At 43.4% G+C, this 18127-nt stretch overlaps 1 protein-coding gene and 1 long non-coding RNA gene across 12 annotated transcripts in view; one reads left to right on the top strand and one right to left on the bottom strand.

The window, feature by feature from the left end:
* Window positions 1–18127, bottom strand: part of MARCHF10 (membrane associated ring-CH-type finger 10) — an 88399-nt gene that overhangs the window by 38591 nt on the left and 31681 nt on the right. For 6 of the 8 annotated variants that reach the window (XM_077853883.1, XM_077853886.1, XM_077853885.1 and 3 more), the window contains exons 4-5: window positions 9748–9861; window positions 8602–8773 (exon numbers count right to left, since the gene is read on the bottom strand). In XM_077853883.1, coding sequence (XP_077710009.1) covers window positions 8602–8773; window positions 9748–9861 — 286 coding nt within the window. The remainder of the gene's footprint in view (window positions 1–8601; window positions 8774–9747; window positions 9862–18127) is intronic. The other 2 variants (XM_077853887.1, XM_077853890.1) reach the window with 1 other exon arrangement.
* LOC144286856 (uncharacterized) lies at window positions 795–16735 on the top strand. 4 transcript variants are annotated; one of them, XR_013354778.1, is made up of 6 exons: window positions 795–1031; window positions 1983–2065; window positions 4735–4823; window positions 5102–5310; window positions 10788–10956; window positions 12863–12979. It is a non-coding gene; the product is annotated as an uncharacterized LOC144286856 (long non-coding RNA). The 4 variants fall into 4 exon arrangements; XR_013354779.1 differs by lacking the exon at window positions 10788–10956 and adding an exon at window positions 9167–9315; XR_013354777.1 differs by lacking the exon at window positions 10788–10956 and adding an exon at window positions 13518–16735 and having other exon boundaries at window positions 797–1031; window positions 12863–13019.

Genomic DNA, 18127 nt, shown 5'->3' with positions numbered 1-18127 from the left:
CGTGGGATTCGATCCCGGGTCTCCAGGATCGCGCCCCGGGCCAAAGGCAGGCGCCAAACCGCTGGGCCACCCAGGGATCCCCGGCATCTCATATTCATACAAGGCCCGGATGACTGAGAACCACGTCCACCGAACAGGGCCTGTTAGTTCCGTGTGCCTGATCATCCTTCAGGTCTTGACATCACTTGCCATATACACAGACACGGTTCTTGAGAGACAAAGTCGAAAAGAAACAGTGAAAATGACAATTCCTAACCCTTGACCCCCTCCCTCCCTTCTCGACTAGGAGGTGCCTAGATTCTCCGAAGATGCCTTTAAAAATGTATTGCTCCTTTGAGATCGTGGGAAGAATGACAGCTTAATCGCAAGAGCCGGGGCTGCCTCGGTGTGTAACAGGCAGCTTTCTGTACAGTCACAAACAACAGGTCGCGTCTACCCGCCTCTTTGGGTGAGCTGGAAGTTGTGTGCCGGCTCACATACCCAGAGGAGATCTTAATTAAAGCTTAATTACGTACCGTAAATATTTTATTTTGGAGCCCAGGAGGTGGGATCTTTTCTTTTCTTTTCTTTTTTTTTTTTTGATTTGGGGAAATGGGGTGCCTAAGAAGTAGGCAGGGAAGGGAACGTACGCAGTGACGGAGTCCTCTAACCAGTCCCCTGTAAGCGCGGTTCCCAAGGGCCGTCCGGCTGCCTGCAAGCCTCGGGAGCACCTGCGCCCTCCCGCCCGGTCACGTGGCCACCGGCGGCCGGACGACACGCGCACGCGCGAAGAAATCCAAGGAGTCTCGCGAGATGACGGGATTTTATTGGTCGCTGGCTCCTCGGCGCTGCGAGGAGCTTGAGAGGCGGGGTGGCGGCTGTGTGGTCTTCCTGCCCCCCTCACCGCCCGGGGTTGGTGGTGACCTCGCCCTCGGGCCTCCCCCCGCTCCCCCTCCCGTCCAGTCCACTGCCTTCTGGAAGCCTGAAGTCCCCCCTCACCCCGACTCCTCCGCTGTGCTGTGTGCCCGGCCGAGGGCCACTTACCACACCAGGTAGATTTTACTGGGCCTCCTGGGGCCGGGCAGGCACAGCACAGGGGTCTCCGCCGGGGCGGGGCGGGAGACGGGGAAGTAGCACAGGGTGGCCGGGGACTCGGGCACGGGCCCCGGGGACTCAGAGGAGGGGCTCATGAAGGAGGGGAAGGGCACCGGGGGCAGCTGTGGGCGGGGGGCCGGGGCCCCCGGGGAGGCAGGTGGCACGAGTGGCAGGAGGAGGCAGCAGTAATTGGTATTGGGCTGCGGGACGGGGGAGAAAGAAAAGACGGAGCAGTAAGGGGAATATTCAACACAGAACAGAGGGTGCTCGCTGCTGTCACCTGCACAAAAGAAAAAGAGCAGTCAGGAGGCAGCACTCACGGTGGGAAAGGACAATCTTAAAAAAACAAAACAAAACAAAAAAAAACCGTGAATGAATCAGAACTCAAAAAGTGTTCTTCGGGGGTCACATGCCCAGGTGCCATAGGGGCAGGCGGACTTGGATCTCAGAGTCACTTAGGAGTTAACTGAGGGACATGGCCTCATCATCACACCCTTTTCCAGCCTGGAGTCTCTGGTCTCCCTGCCAGACACAAGAAGGTTCTTCCCCCACTAAGTTCCTGCGTAGAGGCTCTGGGTCCCTGCTTCTCTCCCACAGCCACCCACAGCCAGTCTAATTAGCTGTGGCGGCTGCAACATACGGTGGCTGGCAGGGCCTCACCTAGGTAAGGCTCTCCCCCACCAGTCCTCCAGCTGCCTGCAGGAGGAGGTGGCGGTCATGCCCTACTCTGGCCTTTCTGCTGCAGAGAGGAGGCTTGGGAAAAAGAAAGAAGCAGAGAGATCCTGGTGGGATCGTGGAAAGGGAGAGAAGGACCAAGGGGGAAAGAAGCAGGTGGACGAGGGAGGCGTCCAAGTGAAGTTAATGATTTGCTTGCTAACCTCACACTTAATCTGCCAACCTTGCTGTAGGCAGAGTATGGGCACCTAATGGAGTCACGATCCAGAGAGACCCCCTCATGCGTGACAAATCTCTCAGCGCTGCCGCTAACCAGGTGGGTCACCTTGGATCAACTGCTTACCTTCTCGAAACCTGTTTCCTCATCTGCAGAATGAGACAGGTGTTTTCCCTAGCCTTGCTCCTCCAAGGGCAGTCCTTTGACCACCAGCCTGGATGTCCTCCTGGGAACTTCTTAGACACACAGAATCTTGGCCCACCCCAATCTACTGAATCAGAACCTGCAGCTTATCAGGTTCCCCAGGAATCTCTCAACTTTAAAATTCTAGAAGGAAGGCTCTCAGACAGATGTCCAAACCTCTGATGACAATCACTTGTAGTGTTTATTAAAGACGTGGTTTTGTAGGCGGCTTTATTGGAGAATCTTATGCTCTGGGTCAGGAATGGGACCCAGGAATGTGTGTTTTAATCAAGTACCTTCCTGGTGATTCTTATCATAGACATTTGGGAAAGACTGCAACTGAAATCGGTTCCAGTTCTAAAATGCCATCATTTGAACCATCCAGATGGAAACAATTACTAACAGTATAATGGAGGGTAGTGTCTCAGTCCTTATTTACTTGTATCTGCTCCTTCACTTCTAAATGCCTCTGTAGGCTCCTGGAGTGGCTCCTACTTCTCACATCCTTTCTCTGGTTGTCTTGTCCTTCTGTCCTGTCCTCACATTATTTCTGTTTGCTCCATGTACTCTCACAGGGAAGACACTCTTCAGCCCCCTTGTACTCCAGGCCTTTGGATTCCTGCTGGCGGCTAGGATCTCTCTGCTGAGCCACAGACCTGCATCCTCAGGTGCTTGCTGGCATTTCCTTCTGGCCAGATTGCCTGCCCCTCCAGACAACACCAACAGGATGGGCCCAACTCTCTTCTTGCTTTCTCAGCCTTGGCAAAGGCAACCTCCACTGGCCTAGTTTTCTGGTCAGAACTCCAGCTTCTCTTTGGTTCTTCCTTTTAAGATTTTATTTATTCATGAGAGACACAGAGGCAGAGACATAAGCAGAGGGAGAAGTGGGCTCCTAGCCGGTAGCCCAATGCAGAACCTGATCTTTGGACCCTGGGATTATGGCCTGAACCAAAAGCAGATGCTCAGCTGCTGAGCAACCCGGGTGTTCCAACTTTGGTTCTTCCTTTTTCCTTATCCTCACACCCAAAAGTCACCAAGTTCTACCAGTTCTCCTACCATGTTCTTCCTTGAACATCCTTTAAGCCTAGCTCTTTCCCCATCCTCTCTGCTTTTACTCCAGGTCCAGCCCTCGTTTCTCTCTGGTTGTACCACACCTACACTTTGTCTGGTGTCTCAGTCTGACAGATCAGGCTTCCTTCATTCTCCACCAGCCCCTCTCCATGCTACAGTCCGCTTTTAAAAATGCCAGTTGGATGGCATCGCTTCCCACTTGGATCCCCTCCCTGGCTGCTGCTCCAGTGCCTTCTGCTTGACATGCAAGGCCCTTGGGGTCCTTGCCTACCTATAGGATGTTAGCTTTATACTCTACACTTCCTAATTTGTGGGCTGACCCTAAAGCAGAGCTTCTCAAACTCAAATGTTCATACAGATATCCCAGAGAGCTTATTAAAGGCAAATTCTGGTTCAGTAAGTCTGAAATGGGACCTGAGGTTCTGCATTTCTAATCAGCTCTCAGGGGATGTCTCTGCTCTAGTCTAGGGATGCTTCAGGCCCAAAGCCCTAGACTACTTGTGGTTCCTTGGCTGTGTCTGTCTTTCTGCCTCTTGTCTCTCTCCTCCATGCCTTTGCATACTCCATACCTCCTATGGGGCACCTCATTCTTGCCTTCCCCACCTGGCTACATTTCCTGTCATTTAGGAATTTTAACCCCACTTATCCCTGCCCACAAGCTCATAGAACTTTCCTGTGTAGGGACATGATGGTATCCTGCCCTTCCACTAAGCTGTGAGCCCCTGTAGGGCAGGTTCTGTTTGTTTTATTATTTCTGTGTGCCCAGCACCCATGCAGTGCCTGGCAGGTAATTATGCATTAAGCAAAATGCTAAAGTGCAGAATGAATGGGTGATGGATGAGGAAATTAATGTGTCTTGGTATCTTCCTCCTTGGGATAGCAGGGCCGATTGGATGGCTTTGCTAACATCTCAGAGGTACCAGGTAAGTGGATGACCTCATTGCAAAACAAATAGTTAAATGTTTAAGTTTATTTACTTATGTGATCTCTACACCTAATGTGGGGCTTGAATACTCAACCCCAAGATCAAGAGTTGCTTGCTCTTCTGACTGAGCCAGCCAGGCACCCCTGAAATTTTTTATAATAAAGTTATAAGCTCTCTTACATCTCAAATTAAGATGATTTTGGTTGAGCAGCTTATAAAAAGATGCCAACCCTGGAGGAGCAGTTGGTGGTGGGAGTAGGCTTCAAAGGTAAAGGGAGGATTGGGGACTGACCTTTACCTAAGGCCTAAGCTCTTCCCTAAGATGTTAATCCTCCTGTTTACCTGGTGAGGTAGGTAATAACTCGATTTTACTGATGAGGAAACAGAGTTTAGAGAATTTGCCAGCTCACATTTATAGGACTATAAAGTGGTAGACCAGGAGGATTCTGTGCCAGGACTTCAAATTCTGGACTCTGTGACATCCCTAAGCCCTACTGTCTTGGAAGCATTATCATAAACAATTATGAATTGATTCTGTATATAAAAGCAGGAGCATTCACTTAGGTTGGTTGTTTTCTATCTTGGGCAGATGGCCTGGAAAGTTGTTGGACACCAACAACTGCCTGGAAATTCATTAATCTTGGTCTTTTGAGAAAATCTTCAGGATTTATTTGCAAGGTAAGTTATGAAGATTTGGGATTTGCCTCAAATTTCTCTTCCAAGCTGCCCTTCAAATATTTCCCAACTCAAAAGAGACCACAGTTAATGTTAGATGTTTATCTTTTTAAATATGAATTCACTGTTCTTTCTTAGCTTTACAAGAATACGTCTTCACGATAAGCCATTATTAAGCTGAATAGGTTTTGCTACTCCCACAAATGTGAATCTGGTAATGACTAACACTGAACTCAGTAATAAGTGAGGATAATTTCAGAATGCTTGGCTTTGTTTTAAAGGGCAAGGTTTTGGAAGCAGGCTCCAGGACTCCATCCAGATCCATTTTCCTGGCACCTAACTTGAAGACAGTGCCCAAGCTCTAGGTGACAGGAGAGGGCACACTCATTTCCCGTGTGCCTGGCATTGAGGCAGGCACTGCGGGACTCACGCGCCAGAACCCCACAGCACAATGGCCTTTGGATGCCTCTACGTGTCCTGGAAAGGAGAGGTAACTTCTTTACAACTCAGGCGAGGGCTGGGCGGGGTCTTGGTTGTAGACAGGAGTCCAGGAGTTGGAGGCCACAGTTGCTGTCTGTGTTTCTCTTTCCCCCAGCATTTGCTGGGCCTGCAGACTGCTCTGCTTTTCACAAATCCATACCAAATTCTGAAGTAAGAATATGTAACTCTGCTAGGCTTCTATCCCACCCTGTATCAGTGTTCACCTTGATCATGAAATGGGATTTCTGAATCCATTGCACATCAGACGCAGCTGGGTCTTGACTCACTGCCTGAATTTTCCATGTCTTTTTGGAGATAAAGCAAATCTCTGGCTTGGTGAATGCTTTCTGATTATTCATTTTTTTCCCTTTTGTGTTTTGCTTTGGAAATTCAGGGTGTAGTAAAAGCATCTGTACCTGCATTTATATCAGGATTTTTAAAGTATAACTCTGATTTTTGGTAAAGAGAAAAAAAGGATTGTGGGGAGGAGGACCACATTAAGGCAAAGAAAACAAGGTTTTCTAGTTCATTCTCTTAAATACAGTTCTCACGTCCTAGAGATCCTAATGCTGTAATTTACCAAGTGCTTATGGTATGGGGCACCATTCTAATGGCTGAGCATACGTTTTATCATTGAATCTTTACAGCAATCTCAGCAGGTAGGATCCATTTTGACGCCCCCCCGCCCAACCCACTTTACAGATGAGGAAGCTGAGCACAGAGAAGTCACTTGTCCAAAGGCCACACAGTAAATAAGAAACAAGGCCAGATGCTAATCTACACATTTTGACTCCAAAGCACTTGCCTGACACCCCACGGAGGGAGATAGCATGGAGAATCACAAGCCAACTCACTTAGCAACAGTTTCATGGAATATATGAACTTAATTTAAAATGTGTGAATTCCTTCTAATACAGTGTGAAGACCAATGAAAATCTGACAGTTATAGATCTATTTGTAGAGGGTACCACTGGTTCCTAGGTTGTAAATAGCCTTCTTAGGGGCTCTAGATGGTAGTTCACATGGATATAAGGAAAAACTCCTGTATAGAATGGGTTATCATTACATAGATCTGCACGTAAGGCAGGCTGCATTTCCTGGCTATATTATTGTATTCAGGAAAAGTCTAGCATAGCTCATTGGGGAAGGGTAGCCTATTACACAGATGTTTCAAAGGGATTTCACTGGGTTTGATGCTTCGTTTCTGCATAGAGTCCCAGTTCTGAAATGGGAAGAAGTTTTGGCGATTCATTGCCAACTTTGGATCATTCTCAAAAAGCTTTAGGAAAATATTTCTCTACAGAGGTGAAGAAAAGCAGGAAACTCTGAATTTACCCAGTGAATTGGATCAACATGTACAGATAATTTAGGCCCCAAGTCCTCTTTTTCTCCAACAGCAGGGTATTTGTTTGATTCTTCTGAGTTGCTAGTGCCACTCAACTAGACTTTTCCTGAAAAGACTCGGCTTAAATTCTCACCATGTCTCTGGGCTCTCATTTCACTGTGCTAATTAAGGAACTCTGAGGGTGCATCTACACATGTAAAATGAGTGGATCTTAACACACCAACGCTTTGCTTTTAGCCAACTTGATGAACGCAATTTGCTGCACAACTGCTTCGGCTTCCGTAGCAACTGGCATCAATCATCAGGACTGCTGTCCTCGCTGGACAGCCAGAGCCCAGTTCAGCTCCCGCCTGCATGGATCTTGGACATGGTCTAGGGTCATAATAGGATGATAAAGCTGGTGCTTTTTAAAAGCTTTTACTATAAGTAACATCCCTCATTTGATGAAATAGATATATTTCTGCCAACTTGGCTCTCTTGCCTAAACCTTGGTGTTTTCCAGGCTAGTGATTCTTCAAACGTGATGTTTTATAGAATGTAAAGTGAGTTAATTCTTCCTTTTGTCAGTGTTGTAAGTTCCATATGGAGTTTGCTCAGTCAGAAAAGCATCTGTATTAATCACACAGACCAAAATCATCTAGTGGACCTAAACTGTACATTTTAATGATTATTCTCCACAGATGACAAAGCAGCCCATTTGAATAGCTACCCAGTTTTAGTAAGAAGGCTAGGAATTATATCAAGTGAATGGAATTGCATTATTTAAGCTTAAATTCATTTTTTTCCTATTAAAAACATCCCCAATTCAATAAATTACAACACGTATTTTGAAATATTTGGGGAATGATCTTATCTGCTCTATTCCATTCTTAAACAGCTGAATTAAAAACATTCTTCCTACTAAGTCTTCAAAATGAGAAATTGTTAACTATTGATGATACTTTCCCTTGATTAAATAAGGAAATAGAATTCAGGCTTTGCTTGGAAGGACATCATTTCAGAAGCCAATTTGTTTTTTTTTTAACTTCATTAAAGCAACAAAATGTGGGTGGTTAATCTGAGGGAAAGCTGCCATTTTCTAAAAATGCATTAAGACTTAACTGGACGGGTGGTTGCATGACAAGAGCTATTTAGGATTAGAAAGTAGTTGTGATTTGTATTTAAATGAATTGCACACTATTTACAAATTCTTCAGCAGTTAATTTGGATCATTTCCATTCTACTGCAAGCAGAAAGCAGACCTTTCTGCCTAGTTACCCTAACTTCGAAGTCTGTTCCTAGAGGAATCAAGTTTGTCCTCCATATGTTGGCTTTGATGGGGATGAGCCCGAGGGACTCCATGCTTTCACTTGAATTTATCCTCTTTCTGGATACTATTAAATCACTTCTGCCTCAAGCGGAGGACTGATCTCCGCTTCAAAGGCTCCTAAAGAGTGAGTTATTTACCAAATTGCACAAAAGGGAGGATTTATCAAGCCCTTTTTCTCCCAGAGAGGACAACCTCAGAACCAGAGGACTTTATTACTCTTTCTTGGCTACAAATTATGGCATTCAGATGCTTTTGAAAGCAGCTCTTCATGCTCTTGCTTGAGTCATAAAATTTGATACCTGGGGCCAAATGCCTTTATCCACCCCTCACTCCTCCCCACCAGAGGGTGAAGAAGATGAAAAAAGTGCCAATTCCAGGCAAGTGCCACACAAAAACCAATGATTGGGCAGGAAATGTGGGCAGTGGGAACACTTACTCTACATAATTCACACCTCCTTGACCTGCTATTCTACCCTGGAATGAATTTTACCATTTGCATAAGATCACTGGACCCTCCAAAACCTGAATTTACCATTTGGAGGACATTAGGAATAACCAATACCACCAATCTGACTGACTGTTGTCATTACCTATAATACTGGGATTTTAGATTTTGTGAATTTCAGTAAGTCAAGTCAGCCACTCACCTGAAGAGGGTTTGCTGGGGCCTGCTTTCTCCAGTTTCCTTGGAGTCATGGTACTTTTATGTTTCTGTTTGACTGATGTTTGGTCAATTGCTGGAAGTCTGGAATCACACTGAGCTGCAGAACTCTTGGTAGATGGTCTTGGTTCGGCTAGAGGATCCTCCTCAGCAGAACTCTACCAAAAATGAAAGGTGTCAGTATCAGTGGCCAAGTGGGTCATCTTTGCTATGCAGAGGAGAGAAGAGCTGAATGCATGGCCTCCTTTAGCGCTAACACTGGAGCATCCTGTCATGCTTAATATGCCTTTTTACCAGTGAGATTTTGATGGACTGTATCAATTTAGAAGTACCAGTTAGAAATAATAGCAAAGTTAATGAGTCTGTTTTGTAGAACATAAAAAGAAGGCACTTCTGTGAGTCTATCATGTAGAACATTATGGCAAGAATGCATTTCTGACCCTTATGTAAACCCAAACAGCTCATGTTAAAGGCTACATAAGAAAGCAGAGGAAGCAATCAATGCCCTTAAACTTCTTGTTTTTGTTATTTTTGTTTTGTTTGTTTTAAAGATTTTATTTATTCATAAGAGAGAGAGAGACAGAGACATATGCAGAGGAAGAAGCAGGCTCCCCACAAGGAGCCCGATGTGGGACTTGATCCCGGATCCCAGGATCAGGACCTGAGCTGAAGGCAGATGCTCAACCGCTGAGCCATCCAGGTGTCCCTGATTTTGTTATTTGAACTGCTGGTTGGGTGAGGAAAAATATTCCTTATGGTAATCATATACCTGACAATGAAAAGGAAATTTTTCTAAAAGATTTATTTATTCATGAGAGACACAGAGAGAGAGAGAAGCAAAGACACAGGCAGAGGGAGAAGCAGGCTCTTCGCAGGAGCCTGATGCAGGACTTGACCCTGGATTACGACCCAAGCTGAAGGCAGCCGCCCAACCACTGAGCCACCCAGGCATCCCTGAAAAGGAAATTTAGATAGTGTATTGGGGCTGAAAAGATTGAACCTCAGTTTAATATTCTGAATTACTGGGTGCAACCTATGACAGACCAATCTTTTTAAAAGTCTCCTACTTGTCAGTCTTCTATAAAGAAGTCAGTATAGGGATCCCTGGGTGGTGCAGCGGTTTGGCACTTGCCTTTGGCCCGGGGCGCGGTCCTGGAGACCCGGGATTGAGTCCCGCGTCGGGCTCCCTGTATGGAGTCTGCTTCTCCCTCTGCCTCTCTCTCTCTCTCTCTCTCTCTCTGTGTGACTATCATGAATAAATAAATAAAATTAAAAAAAAAAGAAGTCAGTATAAATCTATGCACAGCCAAATCATGATTCCTGCAGTGTCAGAGTATCTCAGGACAGCTTTTCCAACACAACAGAAATTATCCAGGCATTCAGTAGTTATATACTTTGCCACAACTACATCCACCAGAGAAATAACAAAAGCAGTGTAAATGGCTATGGAAAACCTGATCATGAGGAGGGAGTTAAGTCATACATTATGATTTTTTTTTTAGTTTTTTTTTTTTTAGAAGATTTTTATATTTTAAGGGATAGGGGCAGAGGAGGAACGAAAGAATCCTCAAGCAGACTCCTCACTGAGACCCAGGCTGGGTTTGATCCCAAGACACAGAGGTGGTAACCTGAGCTGAAACCAGGAGCCAGACACTCAACCAACTGAGCCACCTACGGTGCCCCCCTGCCTTACAGTTTTAGGTCCTGGTGGTATGATTTGTGATACACCCTGGAACAAAACCCCAAGGTTCCACCCCTCCCTCCCAGGGGAAGGATCACTCAGTTCTTCTTCAGGCACATTAGTCTAGTATTAGAAAGTCCTCTGAAGATGCAGTCTTTTGGAGACAAAGTGCTACATTAATGCCCCTCCTCCCCTTCCAACTGTGGCAATTTGTATTGATCTCGCTCATCGTTCTTGCTGACAGTTGTGGCATTTTCATTTCAAGGCTCCTGACTCGGGGAAAATACTCTGAGTAGCTTTGAATTATTGGGTGCAACATTAAGACAAACAATTGTAAAAAGTCCCCTACTTGTCAGTCTTCTCCAAAGAAGTCTGTATAAATTTGCAGGTGGACAGATCATTATCCTTTAAGATTATAAGTCATGTTTTGTAATTTAGAGTCTGGATACAGTCTTCAAACAAATAATTATTGTTTCTCTCTGTCATTTTAGAAAACAAATCAGATAAAGAGACAGGGAAAAAGAAAGAACTTAATGAATTGGTTCTCCATTTTCCTTTTTGATTCTGGAATTTAATAGAAATCCTTGAAAATGATTGTGACATGTCAAAGATGAAGTATTAAGTCATTTCTGAGCAAGATACAGGCTGTTTTCAGAGAAGGTAATGTGGGCAAATTTTAATTATGATGCCTAAGACTGTCACAGTCAAGAAGAGCATCAGTGAACATGTGATGGAATTTCCTCCACACACTGCCCAGCACAAATACCTGACATTAGTGGGTAGAGAAGCCTGCTCATACAGGCTCATACAGCCTGTTATTCAGCCCTTTATTTCTAACCAATGCAAAGGCAAGAAAGCTGTTCTGGGCTAAGACTACCAATATCTGCAGTGACAGTGTCAGGAACAATAATAGTGTTCACCATTACTGGTGGGTCTGTTACCTTCAGCCAGGGCTGGATTTTTTTGCTTGCCCCAAGCAGTGGTGAACTGGGAGGAGTGAGTTGGTGACAAGATTTTTTTTATTGGGTGGGTGTTAAGCCATATTTATCCTTCCTTCACCCACTCATTATACTTCAAGCCTTTAATAACATAAAAGGTGAAAGAAAGTTTGGCCTTCTAGACAGTGCCTATTACATATGGAATTGTGCACCTGCATTCTGAGTACATCCTTTTCTGGTTACTGGTTCCATCAAACTTATTTCTGGTTGGTAATCATTCCAGAGAGTCCAGAAGTTGTAGCTGAAAGAGGGTTTTGTGTCAGCAGGAAACTAAAGTCACAATGGCAGGAACTGTAATACTTATGAATGTGCTTGTTTCATTGAGTCATTGTAAGCAAATCATTTCAACTTTTTGTGCCTTTATTCATGCCCTCTTATGTTCTCTGTCATTCTTATTTATCTTCTCTTATCAAAACCTATCATACTATGCAGGGAGGATGATCCTTGATGGGACAAGTCAGAGTAACTCATTCTGGCACTAAAGTGTAGTATTTAAGACTTCTTTTTTTTTTTTTTTTTTTTTTTTAAGAGTTTATTTATTCATGAGAGACACAGCGAGAGGCAGAGACACAGGCAGAGAGAGAAGCAGGCTCCATGCTGGGAGCCCGATGTGGGACTTGATCCCAGTACTCCAGGATCACGCCCTGGGCCAAAGGCAGGTGCTCAACCACTAAGCCACCCAGGCGTCCCTATTTAAGACTTCCTAGGAGGGAATCCTGGCCCTTTCAGAGTTGTTGTGTGACATAGGGTTAGTTTTATTTATTTATTTATTTATTTATTTATTTATTTATTTTATATATTTTTTTATTGGAGTTTGATTTGCCAACATATAGTATAACACCCAGTGCTCATCCTGTCAAGTGCCCCCCCTCAGTGCCCATCACCCAGTCACCCCGTTGCCCTGCCCACCTCCCCTTCCACTACTCCTTGTTCATTTCCCAGAGTTAGGAGTCTCTCATGGTTTGTCACCCTCTCTGATATTTTAGGGTAAGTTTTAGTTCATCTCTCTGCATCTCAGGTTTTTTCATCAATGAACAATAGTGGTCTACCTTTTGGTGGTTCTGTGAGGATTAAATGAGTTAAGATGTGTTGGTAGCACTCAGAACAATGCCAGGCATGCAGTGCCATACAAGCATTGGCCTTTCAATTAGTTGTTCATTCATGTTCAGCCATTAAATTAACTAGCTAACTACTGAATATTAACTACCTATTGTTGAAAGCAAAAACCAAAATTCCAAATGAAAACTTTTATTGGATTTTCACCTCATCTGAAAAAATGTGAATAGAAAGGTGGATTAGTTCCTACATTGGAATCTTGGTTTCTTTCAAAAACTATATCATTTATGATCATCTTGTAAGTAGTTGGAATTTATCTAGTCTTAAGAAAAGATGGTACGATTTCTTTTTTGAGCAGTAAAGCTCTAACAGAAAATATTTAGCAATGTTTAGAGATTATCAAACAGTAATTAAATTATTTTGATTTGAAGTTGATTTTTAAAACTGTCTTTTCCTCTTGTAATTTTGAACAGTAATTACAATTTTCATTTCTTCCCCCATATGTTCCTAAGTTGAAATGTCACATGGAGGTGGAGGCAACAGCACATTGCTATTCCTTTGAGGGAAGAAAACCAGCTCTTTCAAAATCAAAGTTTAAAGCATTAAAAAAAAAAAAAAAAAAAAAAAAACTAGAAAAAACTTGAAAAAAAATCGAGTTACATGACACATGTGAGGATTCTAAGTTCTCTATTTGTAATTTGCTGAGAAAGTCCTAATAAAGCCATGTGAACTAAAACAAGTTATTATCAAAATTGACATTTTCTAGAGTGTTATTTGTACTTAACATTTTCCAAAAATCCCCTACTTGCTCTTCTGGCATTATAGAGATATATTATTGTATATATTATATATACATATATATACAATATAGTCTCTCTCTATATAGATAGATAGATAGATAGATAGATAGATAGATAGATAGATAGATCTCCCAGGTCTGGGCTCTCTCAGAAGTTCAGAGAAAGAGTCAAACAAGGAAGAGAAGGAACTTCTGTCAGGGAATGCAGTGGCACTGGAGTAACAGCTCAGTCACACTATAATGGTTCTAGTTAGGCCTTGAAGATGGTGACCCAAGGGATGGAAATGGAATGCATTTCCTCAGGGGTATGAAAATGATGAGTTTTTTTTTTTTTTTTTTTTTTTTACCTGGGACCTAACAATGTTGAGTCTGGAATGGCAAGATGACAGTGAACAAAGATGAGCAGAAGAGCAAGGAGACTAAAGCAGTTAAGAGACAGACAAAACCAACTTTTCTCCAGCTCTTGCCTCATGGCTCATTTCTGAGACCCAAGGAACAGGTTCTCAACTGGTATACCACTTCCCTCCCTCCACTACCGTGTGCTACTGAATTCTGATAGATGGAGAGACTAAACCCATTTTGCCACGTCATGTGGTGGAAAGCTGGGCTAAGAAGATCTTATGACACAGTGTAGACCAGGATACAACCTGCTGGAAATAAGAGGGAAGAGGCAAAGTGTAGTGTCAGCTGGTGCCAGAGAAAGACCACGTGTTTATGACATTTGAAATGAATGTGTTTTCATGAGAGTATGAAAAACAACGATCAAGATGGTGATTCTCGACATTCAAACAGTAACAACATGGGAAGGGTGACCAAGGGACTATGGGTGCAAATGTGTACCTTCAAACCTCCAAAGTCCACATTCACATTATGCGTCAAACACAAAAACAGAGAATTTGAGGGTAGCTTCTATAAATAGCGTTCTGGCTAGTATGGGCCCCTTTGTGTATTCAAGAACCATAAAGTCCTGCCCATGTTTAGGACAGTTTTGAGATTATTGGAATTATAAACTTCAACAACAATAAAGAACAGGGATCAGTAACCTTTTTTTGGGTTTTGGTTGTTGTTTTGTTTTGTTTTTGACTCCGGTACCGCCTGCCAGATTGAGATTGCTGCTTAACCCCATTTGTATCTCCTACCTGAAGATATGGCTGCCAGATGGGGCTGGGCAAGAGCAGGATTAGCAATAAACCCTTGCTCTCCATTTTGCCATAAGATGCTTTTTGGAGTCAGGTGGTCTGCCACGTGTATAAATATCACCCACACCTGTCTGTACCATTGACTTTGATAAAGAGCCCCACCACCACTACCACCTGCCACTGTCTGTGATACTCATGCTAGCAAGTTGGAATGACTCAGCCTAAGACACTGATCTGAAAGCAGTAGTGGCCTTGATTAAATTAATGTCTGATAGGACAGCCTGAGTGGCTCGGTGGTTTAGTGTCGACTTCAGTCTAGGGCATGATCTTGGGGACCTGGGATCAGGTACCATGTCGGGCTCCCTGTGTGGAGCCTGCTTCTCCCTCTGCCTGTGTCTCTGCACCTCTTTCTCTCTGTGTGTCTCATGAATAAATAAATTTTAAAAATCTTTAAAAAAAATTAATGTCTGATGACCATTGGGTCTGCTCCCTGAAGAAGGGGCATGTGAGACTGTAGAATTGGCTTTGTACTTTCCATCTCACTACGGAATGGCCTCTGGGTGAAACTCAGAGCTGCAAGCTACTAAAATAGCAAACATGACAGATTTCTTGACACTTGTAGGTATTATAATGCAAATTGATCCCTTGTGTGTTGTAGAAATCACTGTCAGTTTACACACATGTGGCAACACATTTTCATGCTTTTGGAAACAGTGTGTATGGTATTCTTTGGGATAGAGTTCGGTGTGGTAAGCAGTGGGTAAGGAAGTGATATGTGACCAGAAAATGTTGAATTTTAAAAATTTGAATACTACAGTGTAGTGTTTAGTAGCACATTGAGACTGTTCTCAGTTGGGTATTGCTCAGGTATAATGTGGCTACAATATATTTCTCCTCCATTTTTTTTTTTATGATAGGCACACAGTGAGAGAGAGAGAGAGAGGCAGAGACATAGGCGGAGGGAGAAGCAGGCTCCATGCACCGGGATTCGATCCCGGATCTCCAGGATCACGCCCTGGGCCAAAGGCAGGCACTAAACCACTGCGCCACCCAGGGATCCCTCTCCTCCATTCTTTATTTGAATTCATATTCCTCTTTTAGTTGAGAGGAGCATCTGAGGAATATGAAAGATTTGGCCATCAAATGGAGATCACCTACCTACAAAAATACCTCCTACTCAAAATAAGGTGTCATAAAATGTGAGAATTAATTGAGAAGTATCATTTGCAAACCACTATGTCTTCAACCCCATGCTAGGCACCACGAAGACATCTAAAGACACAAAGCTTGCAATGGGAGAGATCAGATTATATCATACTAGCAAAACGTAAAACAACATTTAAGCGATAAACGGCTGGCACCAGTTCTGAATTCCACAGAAAAAGATGTGAAGTCAAGGCAGGGCTCATGAGGAGGTGGTGGATTCTGGAACCTGAAGGATGAGTAGTAACCGCTTAGGCTAGAGGCAGCACAGGAGCCAGGGTATGGATGGAGTAACAGGTAGGACATGATTCTCAGACAGCAGGGCAAGGGGCCAAAGCAAAGTGTGTAGGAGGAGGGAGGAGAAAAAAAAGCTGGATAGCAAGGTGGGATCATATGGTGGGGAAGGGGCTCTGAGATTCAAGCAAACGATTGAGAGTCAGTGTGGCAGAGACTGGGGTCTGAGTAGAAAACTGCTTACATGGTATTTAAGATTAGCATGTATGTTTGTTTCAGAGTGGGAAATAAAGCATCCTGCAGATTTGCCAGTGAAATAATCTTTTTTGGAGTTTCAGTGGCTTATTTTTATAAAGTGTAATTCTTCATTACAAAGAACATGCATGTTCATAATGGAAAAATAAAGACAAGTCTAAGAAAAAAATTAAAACATTCAAAACTCCACGAACCTTGAAATAAAAATTGCAAACTGCTTGGTCTATATACTTTAAGATTCCCTTTTAAAGGGAATTTGTGATGGAGGCTACTAGCTTCCCACCTCCATCTGTGATGGAGGCTACTAGCTTTCCACCGAAATCCCTTCTCAAGCAGTGAGTTGAAGCTGGATATGGCCGCCCACCTTGAAGGTTTCCATCTCCCCTGCCACTAGATGGGAACTCAGGAGGAAAATCAGCCAGCGGGAGTGGGAGTGATGTGTGCATTCTGCCTCAGTGCCTGGCTCAGCACTTCAACTTGAAAGGTAACAACTTCGAAAGTTGTACATTGAAGACAACTGAACCCAAGTCTGAAAGTCCCGGTGGAGGAGAGCTGCCTGCTGATCTGGTTCATCCAGCCTGAACTGTTACAGGTACAAGAATTAAACGACTGGGGATCCCTGGGTGACGCAGCGGTTTGGCGCCTGCCTTTGGCCCAGGGCGCGATCCTGGAGACCCGGGATCGAATCCCACGTCGGGCTCCCGGTGCATGGAGCCTGCTTCTCCCTCTGCCTGTGTCTCTGCGCCTCTCTCTCTCTCTCTGTGACTATCATAAATAAATGAAAATTAAAAAAAAAAAAAAAAAAAAAAAGAAACACGTCAGACCTACCGAGTTGAAAGAATAGTACAGATTACACCCATTACTCTTTGTCAATTTGCATGTGTGTGCTCTCATGTGCACATTCTGTGTGTGTGTGTGTGTGTGTGTGTATATATATATGCTTTTCAAAGTTACTAGACTTGATGCTTCACCCCTAAGTACTTAAACATGCATCTTCTATCAAAATAGGCATTCTCCTAAAAAGTGACTATACCATTTATCTTACCTAAGAAAATGTAATAGTTTCCGTGACATTGTCTAATATGTAGAGCATATTTAAATTGTCCAAAAATGTCTTTAGCACTTTGTTTTGATCTATGAGCCAATCCCAGTACATGCATTGCATGCAATTTTTATGTCCCTTTTGTCTTTGGTTTTCTGCCTTTTTGTTTTTTCATGTCTTTTACTGTTTTGAAGAGTCCCAGCCTCATAGGTCTTAAGTTCCAAATTTGATTGTTTCCTCATAATAAAATTCAGGTTAACCATTTTTGGTATGCATATTCTATACGTGTTGTGTCCTTCTTCATAACCTCACACCATCAGCACCTTACAATGCTATTTGGTAATGCTATTCAATTTCTAGGGAAAGTTGGTGAGCACCAGATTTATTTCTTTCTTTTTTTTTTTTTTTTTTAAGATTTATTTATTCATGGGGGGAGGGCAGAGACACAGGCAGAGGGAGAAGCAGGTTCCCTGTAGGGAGCCTGATGCAGGACTTGATCCTGGATTCCAGGATCACGCCCTGAGCCAAAGGCAGACACTCAACCGCTGAGCCACCCAGGCATCCCACTACCACATTTCTTTAAAGTTACATCCTCCCCCAATGTAATTAGGTGATGATTCTTTGACATTGAATGATTCTTTGACATTGAATAGCCTACATAAGCAACATTTTATCCAGTGCTTTTAGCGTCTTTTGATGTCCTTTTCCTGATTTGATAATTATTCAGGAGTAGCAAGACTATGATTTTTCTAATTCTATCATTTTTTCTACAATTAATAGCTGGTATTCTTCTCTAAAGGAGAACTCCCCCTTCTCTTTTTATTTATGAATGTAATTTATTTGTTATCATTGTGGTCTCAAGGATATATTTTACTCAGTTACCTCATCACATTCTTTGATTCTCCAGTTGTCCCAAAAATGGTGAGTAGGTGAAGTTAACTTGACTTTAGTCTTTGAGCATTTCTTTGCTTTCTGGTACAATAAAAAAAAATCATAGCTTCACCTTGTATTTTACCTATTTTAGAACTGGAATCCAAGAAGCTTTGTTCCTTTTAGTTAAAATGGTACTTAGGAATTAATATCTGCATGTGAGGTGTGTGCATTG

This window comes from Canis aureus, chromosome 16 (assembly GCF_053574225.1).
Source record: "Canis aureus isolate CA01 chromosome 16, VMU_Caureus_v.1.0, whole genome shotgun sequence".
Lineage (NCBI taxonomy): Eukaryota > Metazoa > Chordata > Mammalia > Carnivora > Canidae > Canis > Canis aureus.
This window is presented reverse-complemented; position numbering and strand designations above follow the sequence as displayed.